The sequence below is a fragment of the Dipodomys spectabilis genome, unplaced genomic scaffold (assembly GCF_019054845.1).
Source record: "Dipodomys spectabilis isolate Male_0828 unplaced genomic scaffold, ASM1905484v1 ptg000175l, whole genome shotgun sequence".
Taxonomy (NCBI): domain Eukaryota; kingdom Metazoa; phylum Chordata; class Mammalia; order Rodentia; family Heteromyidae; genus Dipodomys; species Dipodomys spectabilis.
Window position 1 is genome coordinate 20,909,303 of NW_024870852.1, and position 25,855 is coordinate 20,935,157.

At 54.4% G+C, this 25,855-nt stretch overlaps 2 protein-coding genes across 3 annotated transcripts; one reads left to right on the forward strand and one right to left on the reverse strand.

The window, feature by feature from the left end:
- On the reverse strand, nt 1-2,914 carry Tp53rk (TP53 regulating kinase). The gene is made up of 2 exons (XM_042694595.1): nt 2,630-2,914; nt 1-574 (listed from the first exon to the last, which is right to left on the reverse strand). Exons 1-2 carry the CDS (start codon nt 2,889-2,891, stop codon nt 96-98), a joined length of 741 nt encoding a protein of 246 aa, XP_042550529.1. The 5' UTR covers nt 2,892-2,914; the 3' UTR covers nt 1-95.
- Nucleotides 2,915-12,582: 9,668 nt separating this feature from the next.
- Nucleotides 12,583-23,620, forward strand: Slc2a10 (solute carrier family 2 member 10). 2 transcript variants are annotated; one of them, XR_006149724.1, is made up of 6 exons: nt 12,583-12,637; nt 17,435-18,673; nt 19,684-19,806; nt 20,723-20,858; nt 21,688-21,848; nt 22,237-22,314. XR_006149724.1 is itself a non-coding variant. In XM_042694829.1 (6 exons), the coding sequence occupies exons 1-6, from the start codon at nt 12,634-12,636 to the stop codon at nt 22,331-22,333; spliced, it is 1,677 nt and encodes a 558-aa protein (XP_042550763.1). In that variant the 5' UTR covers nt 12,583-12,633; the 3' UTR covers nt 22,334-23,620. The 2 variants fall into 2 exon arrangements, 1 of the variants encoding a protein (XP_042550763.1); XM_042694829.1 differs by having other exon boundaries at nt 21,688-21,765; nt 22,237-23,620.
- The last annotated feature ends 2,235 nt before the right edge of the window (nt 23,621-25,855 follow it).

Here is a 25,855-nt window from a genome sequence, read left to right on the forward strand (position 1 = left end):
TCAGATGTCCCGACACCTTTATTCACATTCGTCTCTCCACAGTGTTTCCTCACTGACTGAAGAGCCAGGTGGTGGATGAGGTCGCACATAATCCTCTACCCCACCATGGACCTCTTTCTTCCTCTCAGGCGCACTTCATCTAATTTCTTCAGGACAGGTCTGGACTTTTTGGATGAGGTAGAGTAGCTCTTCAGAAAGGCCTGGAACACAGGCTCGGTGTTGGGGTGGGTGCTGAGGAAGGCTTTCTCGAGGACATAGAGGTCTACTCCCTTATCCTCGGGAAGGCCTGAGACGAAACTCAGCCCAAAGTCAATGAGCACCAGGTCCAGCTTTTCCAGGGGCGGCTTCAGGAGCATGTTGGAGGTGGTGAGATCACCATGGATGAGGTCTTCGTCGTGCATTCGAGCCAAAACCTGCCCAATTTTCCTGGCTAGGGCAAACAGGCTTTGGGGAGCTTTTTCAGTCTCTATAGTGGATTGAATATAATCTCGAACAGTCACTGAACCTTCGATCTCCTCCATATATAAGCAATTAGAAGCATAGTCCACAAAAAAGACAATGGGGGCAGATATCCCTGCAAGCAACACATGAGCAGTTAGTGACTTCAACTCCTTCTTCTTACAAGTAGGCCTAATTTTCAAAGACTGTCTGTCAGCTTTTCCGTGTACATCTAATTATTTCAGAAGATCTAGGAAAACAGCACAACTGCTCTGCAAGTTTCCTGTGCTTAAGCCCTGAAGGACAGCCTCCCCCTGACAAGGTCCCAAACAGGAGGCTAAGTGGGGTGTGTGGTAGAGATTCTGCTTCATATCAGAAAATGACAGGTTCAAATCCTATATCCCTTTCCTGAGCATTCCCTTAACATCTCCAGGCCTCCATTTCTGCTATGATAATGTGAGAGCAACACTCCACTAAGTCAATGCCTCTACTGTCAACCATGCATGGGACACTTGCTAGAAACTGGAGACAGAAACGTGAATGGGAACAGGGCAGTACACAAGCCACTCTCCATGTTTAAGTGATTTTTTTTCATAGTGGAAGGAAAACCATATGAACACACAAAGAACTCCATTAGACCTTCACTGAATCCCTGCCAGGGTAGCAGTGTCCCTGCTTGTTTACCACTGAACTCACCCCAGATCTTCTAGCACTTCACACTGTCCTGGCATACAGTAAGTGCATTAAAAACCCGGCAAGAAATGTAAGGGAAAGTCTATACTTCTGAGTCACTGGGACAGGCCTTTAGAAGCTTGGGCAAGTTATTTCTCCTCACCAAACCTCAGTTTCTTATCTGGGAACAAGGCTGTTGGAGGTGTACAATGGTGGTTTTGGTGGTGTTTTGCTTTTATTTTTATCTAGTGGTGGTATTAGGCCTTGAACTTAGGGCCTGGGCACTTAGCTTTTTTGCTCAAGATCAGACTCCATCACTTGAGCTCCACCTCCACTTCTAGCTTTTTTTTTGATGCTCAATCGCAGAGTCTCAAGAACTTTCCTATCTAAGCTGTGATCCTCAGATCTCAGCCTCCTGAGTAGCTGGGATTTCAGGCATGAGCCTACAGCACAGTGTCTAGCCAATGAAATTTTAATGCAAAAAAAAAAAAAAGTAATTGATTCAACAAAATCTGACATTTACTGAGTGCTCGATGCCAGGTCCACCTACGACAGAGATGCTCATATTTCAACTTCTCGTTACTGAGGAAGAAACTGAGGGGGGGGGGGGACGGGGACGGGGGACGGTTATAAATCGCGTGTTCAAAGCCTACATTATTAAGAACAACGGAGACAAGCACTCGAACGCACACGCCCCCGCCTCCCGTGGCTAGTACTACAGCAGTAACATGTGCTCCTTAAGACGAATGAGACGGGGGATGGGAAGATGGAACGTGACACGAATAGGGACACTGAGGCTGAGAAGCGAACTGACATATTCGACGTGGGGCGACAAGAGGCAGCGCGGGGACGTCGAGCAGACAGGCCCCGCACGGGACCAGGCGATGTCGTTCGGGGCGCAGGAACCGGGAGCAGCGAGAGGGTGGGTGGCCGTCCCTGCGAGGCGGCGCGGGGCCGCGCCGGCCGGGCCTGCTCTCCCCTGCGCCCACCCGCGCGCCCGGCCTCCCCACGCGCCCGGCCGCCCGGCCTCCCCACGCGCCCGGCCTCCCCACCCGCCCGGCCGCCTGGCCTCCCCACCCGCCCGGCCTCCCCACGCGCCCGGCCTCCCCACCCGCCCGGCCTCCCCACGCGCCCGGCCTCCCCACGCGCCCGGCCTCCCCACGCGCCCGGCCTCCCCACCCGCCCGGCCTCCCCACGCGCCCGGCCTCCCCACCCGCCCGGCCTCCCCACCCGCCCGGCCTCCCCACGCGCCCGGCCTCCCCACGCGCCCGGCCTCCCCACCCGCCCGGCCTCCCCACGCGCCCGGCCTCCCCACGCGCCCGGCCTCCCCACGCGCCCGGCCTCCCCACCCGCCCGGCCTCCCCACCCGCCCGGCCTCCCCACGCGCCCGGCCTCCCCACCCGCCCGGCCTCCCCACGCGCCCGGCCTCCCCACGCGCCCGGCCTCCCCACGCGCCCGGCCTCCCCACGCGCCCGGCCTCCCCACCCGCCCGGCCTCCCCACCCGCCCGGCCTCCTCACCCGCGCGGCGGCAGCGCAGCAGCGCGCGGGCCTCCTGCACCGTCCTCCGCCGGCCGAGCCGCGCCTCCAGCGCCGGGTGCCGGTAGCCCTTGGGGAAGCGGTGCTTCACCACGGCCGCGCGGCCCTGGAAGCGGCCGCGGAACACGCGAGCCTCGGCGCCCTGCTTCACCAGCTCCAGGCGGCTCAGGAAGCGGCTGCTCCGCTCCCGGGCCGCCGCCAGCGCCGTGGCCTCCAGCGAGGGCTCCTCAGCCGCCTCGGCCATGACGGAACCACGGCGACGCCGGCTTCCGCCCGTCCCGGAAGTCCGCAGATCTCTCACGCTACCCAATACTTTCCGTTCCCCCCGGAAACTTGCGCCCGGGACGAGTGGTTCCGCCTCTGGGGGGCGCTCGCTCCTCGTTGCCGCCCTTGGCGCCTCGGTGCTCCGTGCGGCTCCGTAAGCCCTCGGCGATGCTCGGTTCTCTCGGAACCCTCGGTGACGCTCCCCGATGGCTTTGGGGTCCATCTCCCGACTTTACGAGAAATTCTTCGTGGTCCTCTGCCTGGGCCCTGGAATCCCTTCGGTGGACCCCGCCCCTCGGCCCCCCAGCTCTCTCCGGAGAGGGGCCTACCTAGCACAGCCAGCCATTTCGCCTCCGTAGCCTTGGGTACCAAGATCATAATTGCTGATTGACTGCTCAGAAATGAGAAGGAAAAGGGCGGAACCTTTTCTTACAGAAAAGAAAATTGAGCCGGCCGCCGGTGGCTCAGGCCTGTAATCCTAGCTGCTCAGAAGGCTGAGTTCTGAGGATCCCGGTTCAAAGACAGCCCAGGCAGAAATAGCCGTGAGATTGTTACCTCTAATTAATCACAAAAAAGCCAGAAGTGGAGCTGTGGCCCAAATGATAGAGCACTAAGTTTGAGCTCAGGGACACAGCCCAGACCCTGAGTTCAAACCCCAAGACTGGCATAAATAAATAAGAAAATCGAGACTCTGGGTGGTGGGATGGGAAGTTGTATGGGTAAAGAAGAGAAATCAAGGAACTGTTTTCTAGAGACAAACCAGAACTGAATTGGGAATTGCTACCGGCTTTCTGTAAGCTGCAGAGCTAATACAGGGCTTTAACTGTAGTAGCAAGACCCCTACTCAGGGGGGCAAGCCCACATAGTCCTCCTGCGTGACAGAGCTATTAACAAAGAAGTTAACAAAGAAGCTACTTTATTGAGAAGGTTCCAGGGCCGCAGCACAGGCTCGGGAGCTGATACTTGAGCTGATACTGCCACCCCGAGCGGCCCTCATTCCTTGGTTTTTAAAGGCAAAGTCCATGAGGTTGAGCCTGGTCACACGCAGGTGACCAATGGGATTATAACACACACAAAGGATCGTACAGTCATACCATACCAGACCACACTCAGGTGGCCAATAGGCGGAGTTTACCATAAGCATGTGCAAAAGGCAGGGTTTACCATAAGCACTTGCTGTCACCAGTTGGAGCCAGATTACAACCTGTTTTATGGGTCAGTCTTTAACTCAGCGATCAAGAGTGAGTTAGGTTGTTAAGGGGAGGGGGACCAGATGCATTTTTTTCATTCTGGGAACTAGGCCCATCAAGTCTAAAATCCCTAAAACAAAGGCAAAGCTCAAGATGGAATCATACCAGCTTGGGCCCCATCTCAGGGTCCACTTCATAACAATTGTTAACAATGGGTACAGAATTTTGTACCCAACCACATAGCAAAGTCTGCCCCATGTCCCTACAGTACAGACAAGCCTACAGTACCACTGACCATTACATAAAGTTCATATGCAGCTTTTTGTTTTATATTGAGCATACACACATATAATTGTGAGGGGTTTTTTTCCCCAACATAAATGAGAGCAAAAGTGAAACACTGAAAGGGACTCATCATTCTGAGGCAGTGGGGCAGAAATTAAACACTGAAACATAAGTACTGTTAAAAACTTAGATGTTATTAAAATGATTAAGTCTACGTTGAGCTTTCATAATCTTCATTGTGAACATGCTTTTAATAGTTTTTTTGTGTGTGTGTGAAAGATTAAAATGGCCAAAAGCAGAACCTCCAGCAAGCCTTTTTCTTATGCCTGGTTGCCCAGAACAAAAAACTGTCACCTCAGCAACCCCTGTTTGGCAGCTAGCCAGACCACCCCAGGCCAGCGCCGCTGCTTTGACCATTCCACACACACCTCAAGGCTGCTGCACAGCCACCACCGTTGCCTCCTGGTGAAGCACAACTCTGGCTCCTGTCCCAGAAGACACCGTCCCAGCCAGGACTGGTTCAAACTGGGCCAGTCTTTTTGTCATCAAACACCTGCAGCCATTTCTATCCAGGCCAGAAGGGGAGCACTTTCCCTGGTGGGGAAGAAAAAGGCCTGTGATTGGTGCTAAAACAGTCCTTCATTTGCATGAGGACTGTGATGTTTGGTGCAAGTGTGGGCCCTCATTTACATGAAGGACAGTGCCATGACTGGTGCAAACACAAGTCCTTCACTTGCATAAAGTTTGTGATGATTGGTGCAAGTATGGTGCCTCATTTGCATAAAGGGCAGTGCCATAATGTGTAAATTCATTTGCATGAGGGCCTGCTGTGATTGGTGAAAATGTTGGGTCCCTCATTTGAATGAAAGTACCAAGACTGGCTCAAACATGAGTCTTTCATTTGCATGAGGGCTGTGATGATTGGCTGTAATGATTGCCTCATTTGCATGAAGGATGGTAGAACTATAGTTGCTGGTGGTCCAAAGTGTTGCCAAGGCTCAATAGCTCCAACAGTAGAGTAAGAGTCCCAACATCCAAAGCTTAGGTGTTGTACTCTAGCTGGCACTGACCAGTCACACTCACTGCTCCTGCCAAGAGTTGAGGATCACACTAGCTGCGGAGCATAATTAAGTTATTGGCCATCAAAGCCCAGAGCAATAAGCCTCCATCCTGAGCCATACATCTAAGTCTGTAAGTCCAGCCCATAAACCTTGAGCACTAAAGATCTAATCTGCCAAAACCAAAAGAAGCTTTTTTTAATTTTGACCTACCTTTTTATTTCTATCATCTGATGGATAGCAATAGTTGCTTGTTTCTGTTTTGGTTGTTGTAATAGGGAGCAAGATAGGCAACTGTAACATAGTTATTCAATGTTAGCAGCTTAAATGATGGCTGTGTGTTTCTGTCTTGTGAAACAACCAGTAAAGTTTGTCCAGAGCTATGGCTTCCTTCTGTGAGTCTATTTCACTTCTTTTTCTCTCCTCTAGGCAAGAAAGATGGTGAAAACTGGACAATAGCCCCTTAGGATAAGCACTTCTGCTCCCATTTGGTTGGCCAGAACCTAGTCACGTGACCTGTGGCACGCAAAGGAAGCTGGGAAATAGTCTTTGTCAGCCATGAGTTCATCTAGATCTTTACAAGATGTAGAAGAGGAAAGATTTGGGGGGAAGAGCATCAAATTAGTAGTCTGTCACAACGTTGGTGTATTCAGCTGCAAATAACAGATTTCTCAACTAATGAGCTTAATTGACAGGAACAATTTATCGTATAACTTAAGAAGTGTCTTTGGGTACTTTATGGTGCCAAGGGCACAGGATCTTTCCATCTTTCTGTCCCGCCTCCCTCATTATATTGCTGTGGTCCTTCCTCTGGTCACCTTATGATCCCAACATGTCTACCAAAGTCCCCACATCACAGGAAGTGTCTGTGGGAGAAGAGAAGCTGAGCCTCCTGCCAGGAGCCCCTTCTCTTCTCATCAGACCAGCCCTGCAAGCACTGGCCACAGCTGCCCCTGTGGCTTTGCCTTGGTGACAGAGGAAGCTGGACAGGGAAGGCCTGGCACAGCCAGCCTCAGTGCATGGAGAAGCGTTCGCAATCCAGGAGGAAGGGATCTGGACAAGCTCCCGGGAGGCAAGGCAGCCACAGGTACCCAGTGCAAGTGTCCAGCGCAGGTGCCCAGTGGGACAGAGTAGCCAGTTTCATTTCTCTGAATCCTAGCTTCTGCACCGTCAGAATGGGGATTTATGGTTCTGCTTGCTTATTGAATTGAATAAGAAGAGGCTGGGCAGAATGATGCCTGCCTGTAATATCAGCTACCCAGGAGGCAGAGGTCAGGTGAATCATGATTCAAAACCAGCCCAGGGAGGGGGGTGGATAGTTAGCAACACCCCAAGCTCCGCAAGCAAGCCAGGTGTGGTAGAGCATGCTTACCATCCCAGCAGTGTGGGAGATAAACATGGAGGGTAGCAATCAAAGGCTGACCACAAGCAAAAGTGGGAGACTCTATCTAGACCACGGCTGCAGTAAAAAGGGCTGAGGTCATGGCTCAAGTGGTTGAGCACCCATCTAGACCCTGAATTCATCATCTAGTCCAGCCAAAAATCACATTTAAAATAGGAATGGCATCTCTCTCTCTTCCACGTTCACTGCTCCCCGCCCCTCCCTGAGGCTCCAATGGGAGTGCTGCAGAAAGACGCTTTGGTCCAAGAGTTGCTATGACACCAGTGCCCTCCGCCTGGTGGCATGGGGGGGGGGGGAGGGGGGCGGTCCTTTGCAAGCATCTGCCCCCGTTGGCTGAGCATGCTTTCCAGCTCTGCCAACTCCACCCTTGCCTGGGCCCATTCTATTTATAGCACCCAGCTTCTTGGGGCTTCATTGTTATTGTGTGTGTCCACAGAGCCATCACCATGATTACCAGATCTACCCAAAACACTGCTTTAGAAGTCTCCTATGTGACATTCACTAGCCCCTCGTGGCACCACCATCACTGTGGTCTAGATAATGACGGAGCCTTTCATTCAGCCCCTGGTGGCCTGCGGGGACCCCGTACCTCTCTTTCAGACCCTTCTCCCACCAGACTCCCCTTTCTCTGCTCTTCAGACATTTCCATCTCCTCTCAAATTCCTGTGGCCCTTCTTGCCACAGGGCCTTTGCACCTATGTTTTCCTCTGCCAGAAATGCTCCTCTCTCTCCCTCTCTCTCTCTCTCTTTCTCTGTCGTCTAGAACCATGTGGGAACTTTTTTTTTTGTCAGTTATGGGGCTTGAACTCTGGGCCTGGGTGCTGTCCCTCAGCTCTTCAGCTCAAGGCCAGTACTCTACCACTTTGAGCCACAGTGCCACTTCCGGTTTTCTGGTGGTTCATTGGAGATAAGAGACTCATAGACTTTCTCGCCTGGGCTGGCTTTGAACTGGGATCCTCAGATCTCAGCCTCCTGAGTAGCTAGGATGACAGGCGTGAGCCACCAGCACCCTACCCATGTGAGTACCTTCAATTCTCAGCTCAACGGGCACTTCTTCGGGGAAGTCTGGCCTGCCTTCTCGAAGGAGAGGAAACACAATGTTTACAAGCTCCCAGGTCCCTTCAAATCTAGCATTATCACAGATGACTTCAATTAATGCCTACCTCCCCCTAGTGACCGGCCAGCTGGGAGTGGGGGAGGGGAGCTTTTTTTTTAACTTGCCAAAAAGAGCAGGAGGGGAGTTGACAGCTTTGTTTACCTGCTTACAGGAAAGGTAGTTGTCAGTAGGGCTGGATTCAAAGCCAGCCTGGGCAAAAAAGTCCATGAGCGTTTTCTCCATGTAACCAGGAAAAAGCTAGGAGTGGAAGTGTGGCTCAAGGCATAGAGCACCAGCCATGAGCAAAAAAGCCAAACAGGAGTGAGAGGCCCTAAGTTCAAGACCCAGTACCAGCAGGAGGAGAGGAGGAGGAAGTGGTAAACAGGTAGAAGGTGACCCCAGGACCATAGAAAGCACATTCAGGTCTAAGTAGGGCATCGGTTGGTCAGTCATCCCCAGCAATTTCCAGGGAGTGGTGGGGTAGGGACGCAGGCAGCCAGAGAGAACTGGTTTCCATGTGGGCCGGCTGCATTTGGCCCTGATGGACACCCCCAGGGGCAGGGAGCTGAGTGCTGAAATCCCTCTTCCCTTCCCAGCAGCCACGGTTGAGGGCTGCTCCCTGAACCAGAAAGAGGCCCAGAACGGTCTGCCAGTGTGCCCTGAAGGGAAGAGCCAGGACCTGGGCCTGCGCAAAGGCGCCGCCTAGTAGGTATAACTTTCCACTGCTTAAACACACACAGGAGTTGGTTTGTGTTAGGCATGGCTGGACCCCCCCCACCCCACCCCCACCCCGGGGCTCAAGTCTCCTCATCCGAATCTGTATCTGGCTGCACCTTGACTCCACTCTCTTCTCTGATGCTCTGTCCTAAAGCAGCTCATCTCTCATGATAATTGAGCATGGACCTCTGAAATGCAGCTTCCAATAGCTGGGCCAGAGCCAATTTACAGATAAAGGAGAGTCAGTCAATTGCCGACCAGTACCAGTGTGCCACAGACACTGGGAAGAAAGGAACGACCATTCCATGCCGCTGAGGGTTTGTGGGACTTCTCCTAGTGATGCTCATTTGCTCTGTAGCTATTTTATGATGGCATTTAACTTTCCATCTAGGGAAGATAACACCTCATATAGGATATTCTTAGAGGCTACTTAGAGGCTGGTGATTCAAGCCATTTAAGGAGTTAATCAAGGCAGGATCAGACCATTCTCAAAATGCAAAGCTTTCCCAAGGCATTTCTCTGAAGCAGAACCCTCCTAGCTCACCTTGAGCTGCACATCTGCATTCCATGAATGGCCTCTCTCACCTCTAAGCTTTTTAGCACTAAAATGGAGAATTCCCTCCACCCAGCAAGTGGAACAGGGATGGCTGTAAGAAAGTCACTTAGACTCAGCCTCCTTACTTCACTAGAGTGCCGGGGGAGGGGGCATGCAAATGAAGGATTGTATTTTCACCAATCACAGGACAGCTCCTAGTTCCACCAATCACAGACCCTACATAGAGACCAATTTCAAGTCCCACATTGTACCAATCACTGGCTTCTCTCTGAGTTATTGAGGGGGTGCTCCCCTATTCCACCCTTAGGGATGTCTAGAGCCATTGTGACTGGGGCAAGGTCTCCCGGGAGCAGGAGTCATGGCTCCAGTGACAGGGGTCCTTGCACCTGGAGTGTTTGTTAAGTTTCAGGAGGACAATCCAGTCAGACTGGACTGTCCGCTAGAGGACAACAGATCCTCATTCCTGATTCCCACTGGACAGAGGGGAAGGGACATCAGCTGCTATTCAAAGGCCCAAACTCCTGGGGGAAAAAAAATCCACCAAACAATTTTATAAGGTGTTTGCAGTAAGTCTCCAGGACAGCTCAGAAGAAAACCAACATGGTCAGCAGCATTGAGCCGTCGGCACAGTTAGCTGTGCTTACCCCCTGCCCCAGAACCCGAGGAAGGCCAGCACCCTTCCATCTGGCTCACCTGATGTACATTCATTTTAAGAGCAGACTTTGGGGGCCTCTTAGAAGCTGGCTGTCGGGGCCAGTAAGAGCCAGGGAACCTTCCTTCAACAATTATTGTTGAGCAACTCTGTGCTGGATGTGTCTCCAGAGCCAGAACACCGGGGATTCAGAAGAAAAGAAAGGGACTTGTGTTTACCCAGAACGCTTTAGTGGGAAAAGATCCAACAAATGTAAATAATGTACATAGCTTCAGAGACCATGAATGTGGGCGTGCCTGCCAAACAGGAGCTCGGGAAGGCACAAAGGCCCCTTGTGGAGAAAGACACAGCCGACCAGATCCAGTCCCTACTGCCTTCTCTGAGGCCATTTGTCTCCCTGTCTCCTTTGTTGGCAGTGATTGATCAGGGCTTTGTGCTTCTTAGGCAGGTGCTTGGCCACTTGATCCCTACCTAGCTGGGATGGCAGATGTACACCAGCAGGCTCAGATTTTTCTTTGGCAATTGGAGGAGGTGTCTCACAAATGTTTTGCTCTAACTGGTCTTGAACCTTGAGACTCCTGAGTTTCCATCTCCCAAGTAGCTAGAATAACAGATGTGAGCACCATGCCTACTTACCATCTGTGTGTGGGTGCGTGTGTGTGCATGTACACACGCACACGCAAGCGCATGCATGTGTGCATGCATCCATACATCCATGCATCCATGCGCATTCGTGTGCATCAGTCATGGGGCTTGAACTCAGTCTGGTCACTATCCCCAAGCTCTTTAGCTCAAGGCTAGCCCTCTACGACTTGAGCCACAGCTCCACTTTCAGCTTTTTGGTAGTTAATTGGAGATAAGAGTCACACAGAAGCTGGGTGCCGGTGGCTCACTTCTGTAATTGTAGCTATTCAGAAAGCTGAGATCTGAGGATTGCAGTTCGAAACCGGCTGGGACCAGAAAATCTGTGAGATTCTTATCTCTAATAAACTACTTAGAAAAGTCCAGAAATAGCACTGTGGCTGAAGTGGTAGAGCACTAGCCTTGAGCAGAAGCAGCTCTAGCTCAGCACCCAGGCCTTGAGTTCAAGCCCCAGAACAGGCAAAAAAAAAAAAAAATTTTTTTAAAAAGAGTCTCACAGAAGGGAGGGAGGGAGGGGATGGTAGGGGGAAAACAATGGAGGGGGTAACAATGTTCAAGAGGAAGTGTACTCATAACCTCACTCATGTAACTGTAACCCTCTGTATAGTAGCTTTACAATAAAAAAAAAAAAAAAGAGTCTCACAGACTTTCCTGCCTGATCTAGCTTTCGACCACAATCCTCAGATCTCAGCTTCCTGAGCAGCTAGGATTACAGGTGTGAGCCACTAGCACCTGGCACCATCCCTCCACCCACCCCCCCCTTTTTTTTTTAATCAAGATAACAGAGACAGAATCTGTATGGGCTAGTAATTGCGGTATAACCAGTTACCTCCCAGTGCTTTAATGGCTTCAAGCAACACACACTCAGATACCTCACAAGTCTGGGATTGGAGACTTAGCAGAATTTAGTCTTGAGCAAGAGCTTAGTGTCTGCCCAGGCTCCGATTCCCCTCAGCTGGGACAACTTGTGAGTCAGGCGGAGCAGGTTTAGTTCCTCACAGGCTGTTGATGTAAGGGCTAGTGCCTGCACGTGTTGGCTTAATCACTCAATAAATTCTATCTGTGTGGAGCCCACAGCTCACAAGTGGGCGGTGGCGTGAGCTGAGCGGATGGACAATGGGTAGGAGACCAGTAGCCCCTGAGCGAGGCCTGAGCCACCAGGGTCTATAACCCAGTCTTGACTACAGCACCTGCCACTCGGGCTGTGTGAAGAAGGGAGTCCCTATCTCCCATCCATGCACGAGGAGGGGCTGACCCTGGGCATGAAAACTAGAGGCTCCAGTTCCTGGGAGCCGTTTTCAAAGTGACCTCTGACACAGTCCAGCTAGAACATTCCCTTGCTCCATTGAGAGTGACCAGGGAACAGGGATTCTGTAATCTGGATAGATGGCGACAGCATCCTCAAGACTCAACTACAGCGATTGAAGCCGAAGTCATGACACAGCCCCTCCACCTGCTCCTGGCCCGAGGGCCGTGGGCTCCACGTCAGCCTTTACCATTAGCTAGGTTTGTTTTGTTTGGAGGGGGAAGATGGCTCAGCTTGCTCACCTGGCTTTCTTGTGCTGTACCACTTGAGCCACACAATCAGTCTAGCTTGTTTTTTTTTTTCTTTGCTAGTTAATTGGAGACAGAGTCTCACTGTTTGGTTTTTTGTTTTTTTTTTTTTGTCCAGGCTGATTTCAAACTGTGATCCTCCAGATCTCAGCCTCCTGAGTCGCTGGTGTGAAGATAGGAGGAGTTTTTTTCCTCCTGGCTTCCTCTTCTGTAGCTGGGAGGTAAGCTCTCAAGAACCAGAAACTCTGCCCACCCCAAGGCGAGCTTAGGGTGAGTGTGCACATGTGTGCATGTGTGTGTGCAGCATACTGGGAGCCCCAGCTTGCAGGAAAAGCTGGGGTGCGGTGGGAGGGGAGCCGGGCCCCCCCCCACCCCCAGGGCCGAGGACCTGAGTGCAGCCAGCAGCAGCAGCAGCAGCAGCAGCAGCAGCAGCAGCAGCAGCAGTGGCAGCGGAGGTGGGGGGCGGGGCGGTCCCGGTTCCCTGCGTCCCGCCTCCAGCTGGGCGACGTGGCAGTGCAGGCAGAGGGAGGCCCGGGCCGGCTAGGAAGTTCGTCCCCGCGGCCCCTCACCATGGGTAAGTCCCTGGAGCGCAGTGGCGCAGCCCCAGATCCCTGCCCCACTCTCCTCTGGCGCCTCCGACCCGGGCTAGGGCTGGGCTGGGCCAGGACAAGGGGGGTGGGGGGAGCACATCCCAGGGTCCCGGGCCTGGGAAAGAAGGAAGTGGAGGCCCAGAGGCCCAGGAGACCACTGAGGACCAGACAGACGCACAGGGACCAGGCCTGGCCGTCAGCCGGGCACTTGTCTGTCTGTGGGGACTGGGATTACCAGTTTGTGCTGGCAAAGTAGATGCTCACTAAAACAAAGCCGTCATCCCTCCTCCCTGGATATGCTGGAGAAAGAAGGATATGAAGGCAAAGCTGTGAGCCTGGGCTAGAGGTTGCCCTGTGCAGCCAGGCTGGCTAGGCGAGGAGGCATGGGGAACAGGAGCCCTTGGAGCTGAGATCTGAGGGCAAAGCTTCCAGGTGGCAGACATAGCATGTGCAGAAATGAGCAAAGGCTGCTGGATAGCCCAGGGCACAGGAGAGGGCTGGAAAAGAGGGTGGAGTGCACAAGTTCAAATCCCTGCTCTGTGACAAGACGCTGTGTCAAATGCCTTTACCTCTCTGTGCCGCTGTGTGTAAAATGGTTCTGCTTGTGCTGTTGACAAGCATGGGGATGGGAGGGTCTCCCCAACAGAGACAGGGGACCCCCAACAACAGGTGTGCATACTCAGATGAGCTGGGACGCAGGAGGGATAGTCTGTGTGGGGGAGGTAGAGGACCAGTGGGTGGAGACCATGTTTGCAGGGGGGGGGGAGGGGAGGAGCTGCAGTCAGGGCCCTGAACCTGACCTCCCCCTCCCTGCCCACAGCACCAGGAGACTGTCTGTCTGTCTGTTACTGGGGTTCTGGGACTTTTCCTTCCTCCACATCTCCTTCCCCCGAGTCTTAGTTCTCTCTCATACTCCTCTGGCCTCTGAGTGGTCCCTGGCTTTATGCACACGGACCAGGGACTATTCCAGTCCTGAGTCTGCTCTTCTCCTCTCTAAAGATGTGATGGTAGCGGTACCCGGGCGGCCTTAGAACTGCGCAGGCTCAAAGCACCACCATACCTGTTACTATTCCTCCGTTGCTTTTAAAGAATAGGTGGCCCAGCAGAGTGGTGGGCAGTGACCTTGGGCCTTCCTCCAAGCCCAGGGAGCCGGCATGGGCTCCCTCCCTTTCAGCTCAGCAGGAGCCCAGGGACTGGCAGGTCACTCTGTGCTTTCCCTCCATGGCTGTCAGACTTTGCACTGGGACAGAGTGTCCGAGTGAAGCTATTGACCGGGAGGAATTGTTTATTTTGGCTCCCGGTTGCAGGAGTTGCATCCCTCATCCTCCTCCGCGCTGTTGGTTCTGGGCTTGGGGTGAGGCCGGCAGGCACGGCATGGGGGGAGGGGGAAGAGGCAGTTCACTGCATGGAGGACAGGAAGGGAGAAGAGGAGGAGGAGGCACCAGGCTTACTTGAAGGCAAACACTCCCTCCAGGGAGGTCCCACAGGAGGGAGGTCCCACGCTCTTAAAGTTTCCAGAACTTCCTGACATAGTGCCGCCCGCTGCATGTCAAGAACCATCCAAACCCTAACCACCGAGTCTCTGGTCCCACCTCAAACCAACATGATGCTTCAAATGTGTCTCGTCATGCACAGTGTGTCTCCAGGAATCACTACGGACTGCGCAGCTCCAACCCTGTTCAAAAGCCTGAATTCAAACTTCCTGAGACTCAGGCCCTATTAAACCTGAGGCTGCCCCCCCCCCACTTCCAGGAAAATGAACAATCAACGGCAGTCTGCTAGTAGCTCACACCTGTAATCCCAGCTACTCAGGAGGCTGAGATCTGAGGATGATGGTTTGAAGCCAGCCAGGGCCGGAAAGTCCATGAGATTCTGCTGTCCAAGGAACCACCAAAAAGCCAGAAGTGAAACTATGGCTCAAGTGGTAGAGCCCTAGCCTTGAGCAAAAGAAGAAAAAAAAAAATCAAGCAAGAGTTTAAGGCCCTGAGTTCAAGCCCCTGGACTGGCACAGCACAACCCAAATGGCATCAGCATACAATAGCCCAGAATAAACATTATGATACCAAAAAGAAACCACAAGAGAATAAGGAGGAAGGAGCAGCCCAAAGCAAGCCTGCAGCCCAGCAGAGCTAACCGCAATCCTACAGCGCCTGTCCAGCATCCGGGACATGAGGCGTCAGGATGTGAGCTCTGAGGGGCTGGGGCAGCCCTGCCCTGTGACCCTGCTGGGTGTGGTCACGTGGCCTCTCTCAGGCTGCCTGGGCCTCTCCTTGGCAGGTAGGTCATGTTCCTGACACCTCTAACTTCCTGGGGCCTCCAACTGCAACCCAGGCCTCACCCCGTGGAGCTGCCTGGGAGGATCCTGGCCCTGAGCTTGCAGGCCCGCCTTTGAAATCTCACCGGAAGCCTCCATGACGTTGCTCTTCCTTGTTTCAGGTTTGCAGAACTGGCATCACACAAGCGTCACCCATGTCTTCCAGGGGCTGCAGCATGGCCCTCTTGAGCCAGCCCTGCAATGGCCTCTGAATGCCCAGAGAGCTGAGAACCAGGAGACAAATCCTGGGCCAGCCTGGCCCACGGATGCCTCTCAAGGGAAAGTCTGTTAAATGAGTTTTGTGTGTTTAAGCCCCTGAGTCTGTGATGGGCCTCCTAACTCATGAAAGGCTCTCAAGGATCCTTCCTCTTGTCCCACTGCAAAGGAGTTTGGGATCTTTTTCATGGTCTTAATTTTTTTTTCCAGTCCTGGGACTTGAACTCAGGGCCTGGGCACTGTCCCTGAGCTGCTTTTGCTCAAGGCTAGCACTCTACCACTTGAGCCACAGCGCCACTTCTGGCTTGTTCTGTGTATGTGGTACTGAGGAATTGAACCCACGGCTTCACGCATGCTAGGCAAGCACTCTATCACTTAGCCACATTCCCAGCCCTCGTGGTCTTAATCTTTTAAGAACCCTGACCTACCTTCACTCCAGCTTCATGAGGGCTTTTCTGACCAAACTGCATGCGTGCTTTTCAAAGCAAAAGGTTCTTCCTGTCACCCTGGCTCTGCGTGCAGCCAGCTATAAGCGTGCTGCAGCTGGAACTCCAGGCTCCCTGTGATTTCCTCTGCAGATTCATTCCTCTGTCACCCTTCAACTCAGGCTCCTACAAAGTCTCAGGGCATGGACAAAGTGTAGATGAGTCCTTTGCGTGATCATTACACAAGCAGGACAGGTGTTTCATTGTGAGATGTCATGTGCCCAGACTCCCCTGCCCGCGTTTCTGTTGGTGGTTGTTGGTCTTTGGAGCTTCTGTCAGAATTGCCATCTTTATGATGGACAGAAAACAGTGTAGAAAAGGCTGTCATCTTCAAATGCTCATGCTTTGCTACCTGCTTCCTCTGGCTGAGTCCCACCCCCTCAACTTTACAGAAGCTTCCCAAATCATGCCAACTGCACAGGAGGAGGAGGAAGGGGGAGACATATATCTAAGCCATTACCGTTTCTATGTGGCCTGGAAGAACCAACCTTCCTTCCAAGAGTCAGGGGCAGTGAGGACAGCAGGACAACTCTAGATGAGAAACAGAGGTGTCTCCTCAGTGTGAGTTCATAATCCTAGCTCCTCAGGAGGCTGAGATCTGAGAATTGTGGTTCAAAGCCAGCCTGGGCAGGCTCTTTATCTCCATTGAACCACCAAAAAAAAAAAGCCAGAGGTGGACTTGTGGCTCAAGTGGTAGAGTGCCAGTCTTAAGCTAAAAAGCTCAGGAACAGCACCCAGGCCTTGAGTTCAAGACCCAGGAGTGACACAATTTCTTTTTTTTTTTGTCCATCGTGGGGCTTGAACTCTCAGCTTGCGTGCTGTCCCTGAGTTCTTCAGCTCAAGGCAAGCACTCTATCACTTGAGCCACAGCACCACTTCTGGGTTTTTAGTGGTTCAATGGAGATAAGAGTCTCATGGACTTTTCTGCCCAGGCTGGCTTTCAACTGCGATCCTCAGCTCTCAGCCTCCTGAGTAGCTAGGATTACAGGTGTGAGGCACATTTTTTTTTAAAGCATGAGTTTAAAATGAAGTCACCTGTACAATTTCATAGCTAATAAATATGGTATCCACCAGGCCAGGGGGCCGACTGACTTCATAAGTAGATTAATGAAGCTAGAACTTGAGACCCTCCATCCCTTCTGTGGTCTCTGTGGTACTCAGGGTCCCTGTGGGGCTGGGCCCTGCCCCAGCCACCAACACAGCTGCACACGTTTGTGTCACTGCAGAACATTGGCACTGTTCCTCGGTGCTACTTGAGGAAGACAGGAGCTAGATGTGCAGCACTCAGATCAGGGAAAATGGTTCAAGCACCAAAAACCTTAATGGATTCACTAAAACAGAAATGCGGAGAAAAAGAGATACCTTATTTCTTTTTGTTTTCTCCTTTTGGTGCCAGTACTGAGACTTGTGAACTCAGGGCCCCAGGCTCTCAGCTTTTTTGCTCAAGACTGGCACTTTACCACTTGAACCACAACTCTACTTCTGGTGGCTTTTGGGTGATGCATTGGAAAGAAGAGTCGCATGGACTTTCTTGAACCATGATCCTCAGATCTCCGCCTCCTGGAGTAGCTTTAGCAGGTGACCGGCGTGAGCTGCTCATGAGGACATGATTTCTCACCCGGAACGTGGGAGCAGCCAGCTCTTGTGCCGCCCGGCTTCCGTCTACAGCATGCTCACGTGGCTGGGCAGCAGATGAGTGTGCTGGGGTGCACAGCTCCCCAGCAGAGACCCTCCTGAGCTGAGCTCGCGTCCTGTTTGTTTTGCAGGCTGTCCCACGCGGGTGGTGCCGCTGTGCGTGTGCGTGTCTTTGCTGGGCGGCCTGACGTTCGGGTACGAGCTGGCGGTCATCTCGGGCGCCCTGCTGCCCCTCACGCTGGAGTGGGGGCTGAGCTGCTGGGGACGGGAAGTGGTGGTGGGCAGCCTGCTCCTGGGGGCCTTCCTGGCCTCCCTGGCCGGGGGCTTCCTCATCGACGGCTGCGGCAGGAAGCGGGCTATCCTCGGGAGCAACGTGGTGCTGCTGGCGGGCAGCCTGGGCCTGGGCCTGGCTGGCTCCCTGGCCTGGCTCATCCTGGGCCGACTGGCGGTGGGCTTTGCCATCTCCGTGTCGTCCATGGCCTGCTGCATCTACATGTCGGAGCTGGTGGGGCCGCGGCAGCGGGGCGTGCTGGTGGCCCTGTATGAAGCTGGCATCACCGGGGGCATCTTGTTGTCCTACGCCCTCAGCTACGCCCTGGCGGGGGCTCCCGGGGGCTGGAGACACATGTTTGGCTGGGCCCTGGCGCCAGCCGGCCTGCAATCCATCAGCCTCCTCTTCCTCCCCGCGGGCACGGGGGACTCCACTGCCCTGGGGGACCTGGTCCTGCTGCGTGACGCTGAGCTCACCACGCCGGGCCTGCCACGGCCCCGGTATTCCTTCGCGGATCTCTTCAGAGCCAGGGATAATCTGCGTGGCCGGACAGCGCTGGGCTTGGGGCTGGTGCTTTTCCAGCAGCTCACGGGCCAGCCCAACGTGCTGAGCTACGCCGCCACCGTCTTCCGAGCTGTGGGCTTCCAGGGGGGCTCTTCCGCCGTGCTGGCCTCCGTGGGGCTCGGCGTGGCCAAGGTGGCCGCCACCCTGGCCGCCATGGGCCTGGTGGAACGCGCGGGCCGCCGGGTCCTGCTGCTGGCTGGCTGCGCGCTCATGGCCCTGGCGGTCAGTGGCATAGGCCTGGTCAGCTTCGCGGTGCCCGTGGGCCTGGGCCCCAGCTGCCAGGCCGTGCCAAGTGCCACTCAGCAGGCAGCCCTCCCCGGAGGCGCCTCCCTCCCTCCCAATCATGGAGCCAGCGGGGACCCAGGGCAGCTGATCGGGTCACCCACGGAGACGGCCACGCCCCATCCGGGAGCCAGAGGTGCCACCGCCTCCCCTGAGCCCCCCAGTCCTGCTGGGGAGCACCGCCTGCTGCGCTGGGCCGCGCTGGGCTGCATGCTGGCCTTTGTGAGCGCCTTCTCCTTGGGGTTTGGGCCAGGTAAGGAGGTTTTCCCAGCAGGTAGATCTGGAACCTTCTCCTTCACTTTGTGGGCAGTCTGAGGCCCTGTCGGTGCACCCCCGGGTGACTTCCAGGCTGGTTCCAGAGCCACGTCCTAACTGTAGTTGTCATTTAAGGATTTTGTTCTGGCAGCCCTGGGAGTCGAACTCAGAGCCTTGTACTCGCCAGGCAGGCACTTTCCCAGTGGATCCATTCCTTTTGGCTTTGGTTATTTTTTTCAGACTGGAGCACCCTTATTTTTGCCCAAGATGATCTGGACCATTGTCCTCCTGTTTACTGCCCAGGAAGAGCTGGGATAAGACTTGTGTGACGTCACTTCCAGAGCTACTGGCTGGAATGAGATCTGGATACCTTTTGTTAGGGTTAACCTTGAACTGTGATCCTTCTGATCTCTGCTCTCCGAGTACTGGGATTACAGGTGTAAGCCACCCTATCTGGTCTACATAAGTACTTTTTTTTTTTTGGTCGGTTGTGGGTCTTGAACTCTGGCCCTGGTCGCTGTCCCTCAGCTCTTTAGCTCAAGGCGAGCGCTCTACCACTTGAGCTACAGAGCCACTTCCAGTTTTCTGGTGGTTTATTGGAGATAAGAGTCTCATGGACTTTCCTGCCCCGGCTGGCTTTGAACTGCGATCCTCAGATCTCAGCCTCCTGAATAGCTAGGATGACAGGCATGAGCCACTGGTGCCCGGCCTATATGTAATTTTTTTTTTTTAAAAAGGTTTTGCTCCAGACTTTAAGTTTCAGGCTTCATAAGTCAACCATGAGTTTACTTGAAAGGAATTCAATGAATGGAGTGAAAATCCAACACCTCATATTGTCCAAGACTATCCTAGTTGTCAGCACTTAATACTGGCAAAAACAGAGACATTCTTGCCCTGAACTGACAGCTGCTTGGCTGGGGGGGCGGGGGAAGGTGAGGGAGCGGCCTGCCTGGCCCAGGGTGCCTGGCCCCAGCTCCAGCCCAGGAGCCCTCCGACCTCCCGCTCTAGTGACCTGGCTGCTTCTCAGCGAGATCTACCCCGCGGAGATCCGAGGAAGGGCCTTTGCCTTCTGCAACAGCATCAACTGGGCCACCAACCTCTTTGTCAGCCTCTCCTTCCTCCACCTGCTGGGTAAGTCCTCCACTCAGCTCTCTTCTAGATCCTAAGGGCAGGAAATCGGATACAGCCCAACTTGTGACCGGAAGGCAATGTTTGGTGTTAAATCAGGGTAGAGAGGAGATGGGTGGCTTCAATCAGCGTTGGTCCCAAGGCCCCAACACAACTGTCAGCCATCTCGCGTGCCCTCCCTGCTCCGCCTCCCTTCATCTCCTGGGTTTCAGTCTCCACCGACCTGCCCTGCAGTGTGCAGAGCCGGCTGCCAGCTGGCCTCGGTAGCACCTTTCCCATTGGCTCCAGCCCACTTCCTGGGACCAACCCTGATTGGCTCAACAAGATGACACGCCCATCCTCCAGCCAATCACTGGCTGTTCTAACTCCCAGGGCTCCTTCTACCTTAGAATCCTGCCCTGTCCTTACCACCTCCACATTGTCACAGAAGGGCAAACGCGGCCTTCCCCAGTCCAGCCAGGGGGGCAAGAGATGGGAGCCAGTCCTTCCGCCTCTCTGCCCAGTGTTGGGCCTACTGCAGGGCCAAGAAACTGCTTGGAGATGCGACCCTGGCCGGTAGAAGAGAGAAAGGCGTCCAGACGTAACTTTCCTCCTCCACGGAGCCCCTTTCTTCCCGGCTTCCTCCCGTCCTCCTCTCCTGGGCCTCCCCTAACCCCCCCCCACCACACACACCCAGCCCAGGACTGAGCCACAGACTGTGTCTTCTTGGGCCACAGCTCACACCCAGGCCAAGCTGGCTGGAGCTGGCTTTCCCCAGCAACAGTTCGGTGCTGGGGGTCTCCGCAGCCTCAGCCCTGGCTCTGGGCCGGGCTGTGTGGGGGCTGCGTGCTGTGCTGCCCGGCTCTGGTGACGGAACCCACGCTCCACCCAGGCCACGCCAGCTGACCCAGCCCCTGGCCCCTACTTGTGCCTTTCCCAGGTGCCCTTGGCGTGTCCTGGACCTTCCTGCTCTACGGGCTGACCGCTGCCCTCGGCCTGGCCTTCATCTACTTCTTCGTTCCTGAAACAAAAGGCCAGTCGCTGGCAGAGATAGAGCAACAGCTCCAGAACCTTCGGTAGGAAGAGAACGGGGAGGGGGGGGGGTCACCTGACCTGGGGTCGGGGGCCGGCCAGCTCCCTGGCCTCTTCGCCCTCTCTGCCCGATCCTCCTTGAGGAGCTTGTATTTAAGTAGGGGAGAACGCCCCAAATCAACACTTCAGCATGGTTCAGCTGGCGATAAGTAATTAGAAGACAGTGGGCCCTGGTGTATCTTGCTGGGGACAGAATTTGGGGACAGAAGAGGCAGGGGTGGGCGGAGAGGAAGAACCTGAGGAGGCAGACGTTCAATTAGTGAGAAGGAGGCTGCCCGAGGATGAGGGGAGAGGCGGCGAGGGAGGAGGGACAGCAAATGCAAAGGCCCTGAGGCAGGCCATAGCTCATACCTAGGGCAGGCGAGTATAAGGTTGATTCAGAGCAGACATTTCAGGGTGGTGGACCTCCAGAGAGAACAGTGGAGTTGGGGGTATGGTCACATTTACTGGGGTGCAGGTGGATTTGGGACATGTGTGTTCATGTCCAGGTGTGTCAGAAATTCTCCCTGAGTGGGGTGACATTTGGGGCTGTCTGTTGCCTTCATGGGTCTATTTCTGGGACCTTGACCAGCACCAAGCCCCAGCACTGTCAGCAGTAAACATGGCTGACTGTGGAATATCCTCCCTGAGCAACTGAGTGAGGGCAAGAAAGCTTCCCATTTCAGAACTGGGAGAGAGTTCTGGGCGGAGGAACAGCATGTGCAAAGGCCCTGGGGTAGAAACCAGGCAGGTGTTTTGAAGAGTGGACATCCGTGACCCCTCCCCGGGGAAGCCCCAGACTCACCGCCCTCCCATCCCTCTCCTCTCCGGCAGGTTCCCCCTGGGCTCTGGCCACGGGCAGAGCTCTGCCAGCATCCGGTACCGCCGTGTGGAGTTCTCCGAGGCTCCTGAGTGAGTCTGCCCTGCCTGGAAGGTTCTGGAAGGTTGATGTCTTCAGATCTCCCACTTCCTGCTTGTGACGCCCAGAGCCCAAGGTGCAGGTGGTGGGTTGGAAGCTCCCTGGCCCCACAGGAGGGCTTTTAATTTTCTGGGGAGAGCCCGAGGATCTCTCCCTGTGCCTCAGTTTCCCCCACAGTGCGTACATTGTGTCTTCACGGCACCGTGGATTGTCTCTAGAGCACTGAGCCTGGGAGGAAGGGGTTCCTGGAGTCACCCCTAACTTTGTGCCTGATTGTTCTAGGTCAGAGGCAAACCTGCAGGCCTCCGGCAGGGGCGGGGCGGGAGGTGCAGGGTGGATGTGCTTCCTGGAGGAGGAGGCGGGGCAGTACAGGCACCGACCTGAGCTTGAGACCGAGACCCAGAACCGGGGCTGGGAACTGGCACCTCCAGCCTCAGACCCACTGTCATCTGGGTCGTTGACAGAGGAGGAGAGGCTCCCGGGGCCCAGCTGAGCCAGGAGGGGCAGCAGGAGGCAAAGAGCAGGGCCGAGACCTGGCCTGGAGGCCCTGCCCAGGCCTGACTCAGCTACTCTGCAAGCAACTCTGCCCGGCCAAGCCTCGGTTTCGTCATCCACAGAACGCGAACAACAGAACCCTCAGAGGGCTGCTGGCGAGATTCATTGAGATACTGGACTGGACGGGAAACCAATTTCAACACCTGGAGGGCTGTGCAGCCATTGAATGAGAGGGTCCAGGGCTGAGTGTGTCAGTGCATGCCTGTAATTCCAGTTACTCAGGGGGCAGAGATAGAGCCTTCCAGTTGAGGATAGTCACAAAAAAGAAAAGAAAGGGAGGAAGTAATGAAGGAATGAAAGAAAAGAAAAAGTTAGGGAGACCTTATCTCCAACAAGCTGAGCATGGCGGTCATACCTGTAAGCTCAGCTGCATAGGAGGTGGAGGTAAGATTTGAGGCTTACCTGGGCAAAAACACAGGACTCTATGCAGGGGGGGGGGGGACACAAGGTCTGGGGGGGTGTGCCTCAAGTGGTAGAGTGCTTGTGACAAACTCCAGTACTGCCAAAAATAAAGAATAAGGGGTCCACCGCACCTTTCTCCCCAGAAACGAATAGGATTTCCCATCCTCCCCACCCCCAGGCCGCCCAGCACCTGCCCTGACCCACGACAGACTCAGTTTCCATATTTGTTCATTTTCCTTCCCAGCTCAAATACCTTCTGGTGCGTGGCCCGGGGGAGGTGGGGTTTTGGTGTGAGCACCAGAGCCGTCCTTTGGCCAGCATTTAGCCCCGGTGTTGGGGCGCCAGGGCCTCCGGGACAGAGAGCTCACACGCGTGTGCGGTGTCACACCTGCGCCCCCTGTGGGATTCTGCAGTGGAACTGCTGGCTTTGTGCCGCTCTTGGATCCTCGCACAGAGCAGATTCCCGAATGGATGATTGGCCCAACTGACAGGTCAACGCCTGACATGAAGTTAAACAACGCAACCCAGGTCTTGACCACGCGGTGAATGGTGCTACGACAATCATCGGGGGCAACTTCGGGACATTTCACGCCCCAATTCCACGTGTTTAGTGTTATTTGTATCTCAAGAGCTTGGCTAGCTCGGACCTGCACGTTGCCATCTGGCCACCAGGGGGCAGAGTTGTCTCAACAACGTTTTGCCTGTTGGCTGCAGACTCCCAAATTCTCATTGCAGCGTTCAGTGACTGGCAGAGAAGATAAAGAGGTCCCCAAAAAGGGATGGGAAAGGACATTACCCCCCACCCTCATTTAGATCTCTGTACTGTCACACGTTCCTGTGAATTCTCTGACATCCTTGGGAATTCTCTTATTTTTGTAATAAAGAGATGAACTCAGGAAAACAAAATCTTTAAACTACGTCTTATTTTTTACTTTAGGAAACACTGAAAATTCTAAAACATTAAGGTAAGAACCGCCTACATCCTACTTAGTAGAACTAACTCTATTTGGGTATGTTCATTTTATTCCTTTGTCTGCCATGAGAAATGAAGCCAATTAAAAAAAAACAATGAAGCCAGGGCCTTTAATCCCAGCTTACTCAGGAGATCTGAAGATCCCAGTTTGAAGCCAGTCCAGGAAGGCAAGTCTGTGAGATTCTTTTTTGTTTTTTGGTTTTTTTTTTTGGTCGGCCGTGGGGCTTGAACTCTGGGCCTGGGCGCTGTCCCTCAGCTCTTCAGCTCAAGGCGAGCGCTCTACCACTTGAGCTACAGTGCCACTTCCGGTTTTCTGGTGGTTTATTGGAGATAGGAGTCTCACAGTCTCTCCTGCCCGGGCTGGCTTTGAACCGCAATCCTCAGATCTCAGCCTCCTGAGTAGCTAGGATTACAGGCGTGAGCCACCAGCGCGCCCGGCTAAGTCTGTGAGATTCTTATCTCCCACGAACAAGCAAAAAGCCAGAAGTGGTAGAGCACCAATTAGCTTTGGGCAAAAAGGCCAAATTAGAGCACAAGGCCCTGAGCTCAAGCTCCAATATTTTCTCTCTCTCTCTCTCTCTTTTTTCTCACTCTCTCTCTCTCTCTCTCTCTCACACACACACACACATACACGTAGGTATCAGGATAAATTGTGCAGTTTTTCCCTTTTAATTTCCCAGGCGTTGCACATGAAGCCAAGCTGGGGAATGCATTCCCTTGCTCTTGGCCATGAACAGTGTCTGCAGTTTCTCCCAGTGTCTGGCTCTCTCGTGCCTTCTGAGCGTGCAGAAAATTGAATTACCTGTGTCCCAGGACCACGTCCCACTTTTCCTGGCGAAGATGGATCCCGCCCGTGGAAGCTGAGCGTTTTTCCTTGATTGCTGTCTCTTTCTGGCCCTGGCACCGTGATGTGGCTAAGTTCTTCCAGGTGTGGGTAGGATGCCATCCTGCGTCCCCGCTGTGGTATCCGGGCGCCGTGGCTACTGAGCTAGGAGCCCGATTGTTCCTCTGGGGCTGTCTGTTATCAGCTGTCATGCCTGGCGTGGGAGGATTTGGCGCTGGACCCTGAGACCATGGCCTTCTGCTGAATCCCCTCTGCCCCCTGTGGCCCAGCGGGAGTTCTCACCAGGAAGGCCTCGCAGGACAGGACTGGACTTCACCGGTGTCCAGCCGTGAGCAGACACGAAGCTTGCTCTCATCCCAGCTTTTCTGCCTCCGTTGGGAGTTCAGTTGGAGGGACAGTTTCAATCTGCTACACCTACTAATCCCCGAGAGCTCAGGCCACCCAGGTCACCCCTCCCATCCCCAGGCAAGAAGACTTGCTCCTACCTGTCACCAGTGGCTCACACCTGTCATCCTAGCTGAGATCTGAGGATCGTGGTTTGAAGCCAGCCTAGGAAAGTCCATGAACCGTCCTCTCTTCTGCTATCTGGCCTCCTGACCTCTAGTTTGGGACCTTTTCTTCCCAGAGGGAGGCAGTAAGAACCTCCCTCCTCCAGCAGACTCCATTCCTCTAGTAGGACCCCACCCCTCTAGGGAGAACCCCGAATCGGCCAGGACTCCTTGGCCCCCCCTGCAGTATCTCTACCTGCCGCTCACTCAGTGTGGAAGCCTCTGCTTTTCCTAGCTGGCCCTGTTTTCTTGGGGGTCATCGGTGACCCCCCATATGGGGGCCTCTTTACCAGGATCTTTTCACCACTTTTCCTTGTCCACAGTGGCACTAGCTCTATGAGCCACTGTTTTTCTAGTTGGTTGGGGGTGCGTCCTTTGCCTTGCTTGGTCCCAGAAACCACGGCCAGCACAAGACCAGCGGGGGGAGGGAGGCCTGGGGAGGGAGGCCCTGGGGAGGGAGGCCCTGGGGCCAAAGCCCGCCAGGGTGACTTTCATGGGGGAGCCGACCCCCCCTGAGGGCTGAGCAGACTCATGAAGGGTCCAAAAGGAGGTGCCTGGGAGATGGGTGTTGGCTTGGGGAGGAAGGACAGCAGGTAGAGGGTACAGTTTTATGGGGGGGGGACGCTTTCCACAAAGCATTTGAGGACTGGGGGCTGGAAGGGCAGGGATGTCCATTATATTCCCTAGTCACCCACTTTCTGATGAGGAGGTCCCCACCCAGCACCGCCCACCTTCTCATTCCTCACACCCTGCCTCCCGCC

Excerpts from the sequence above, each read along its gene's own strand:
- Tp53rk (XM_042694595.1), bottom strand. The coding sequence starts at position 2,891 with ATGGCCGAGGCGGCTGAGGAGCCCTCGCTGGAGGCCACGGCGCTGGCG. Across the intron at positions 575-2,629 it reads GCTGCGCTGCCGCCGCGCGG|GGATATCTGCCCCCATTGTC; the intron begins GTGAGGAGGCCG and ends TGTTGCTTGCAG.
- Slc2a10 (XM_042694829.1), top strand. Across the intron at positions 19,807-20,722 it reads CTCCTTCCTCCACCTGCTGG|GTGCCCTTGGCGTGTCCTGG; the intron begins GTAAGTCCTCCA and ends TGCCTTTCCCAG. Across the intron at positions 20,859-21,687 it reads CAACAGCTCCAGAACCTTCG|GTTCCCCCTGGGCTCTGGCC; the intron begins GTAGGAAGAGAA and ends CCTCTCCGGCAG.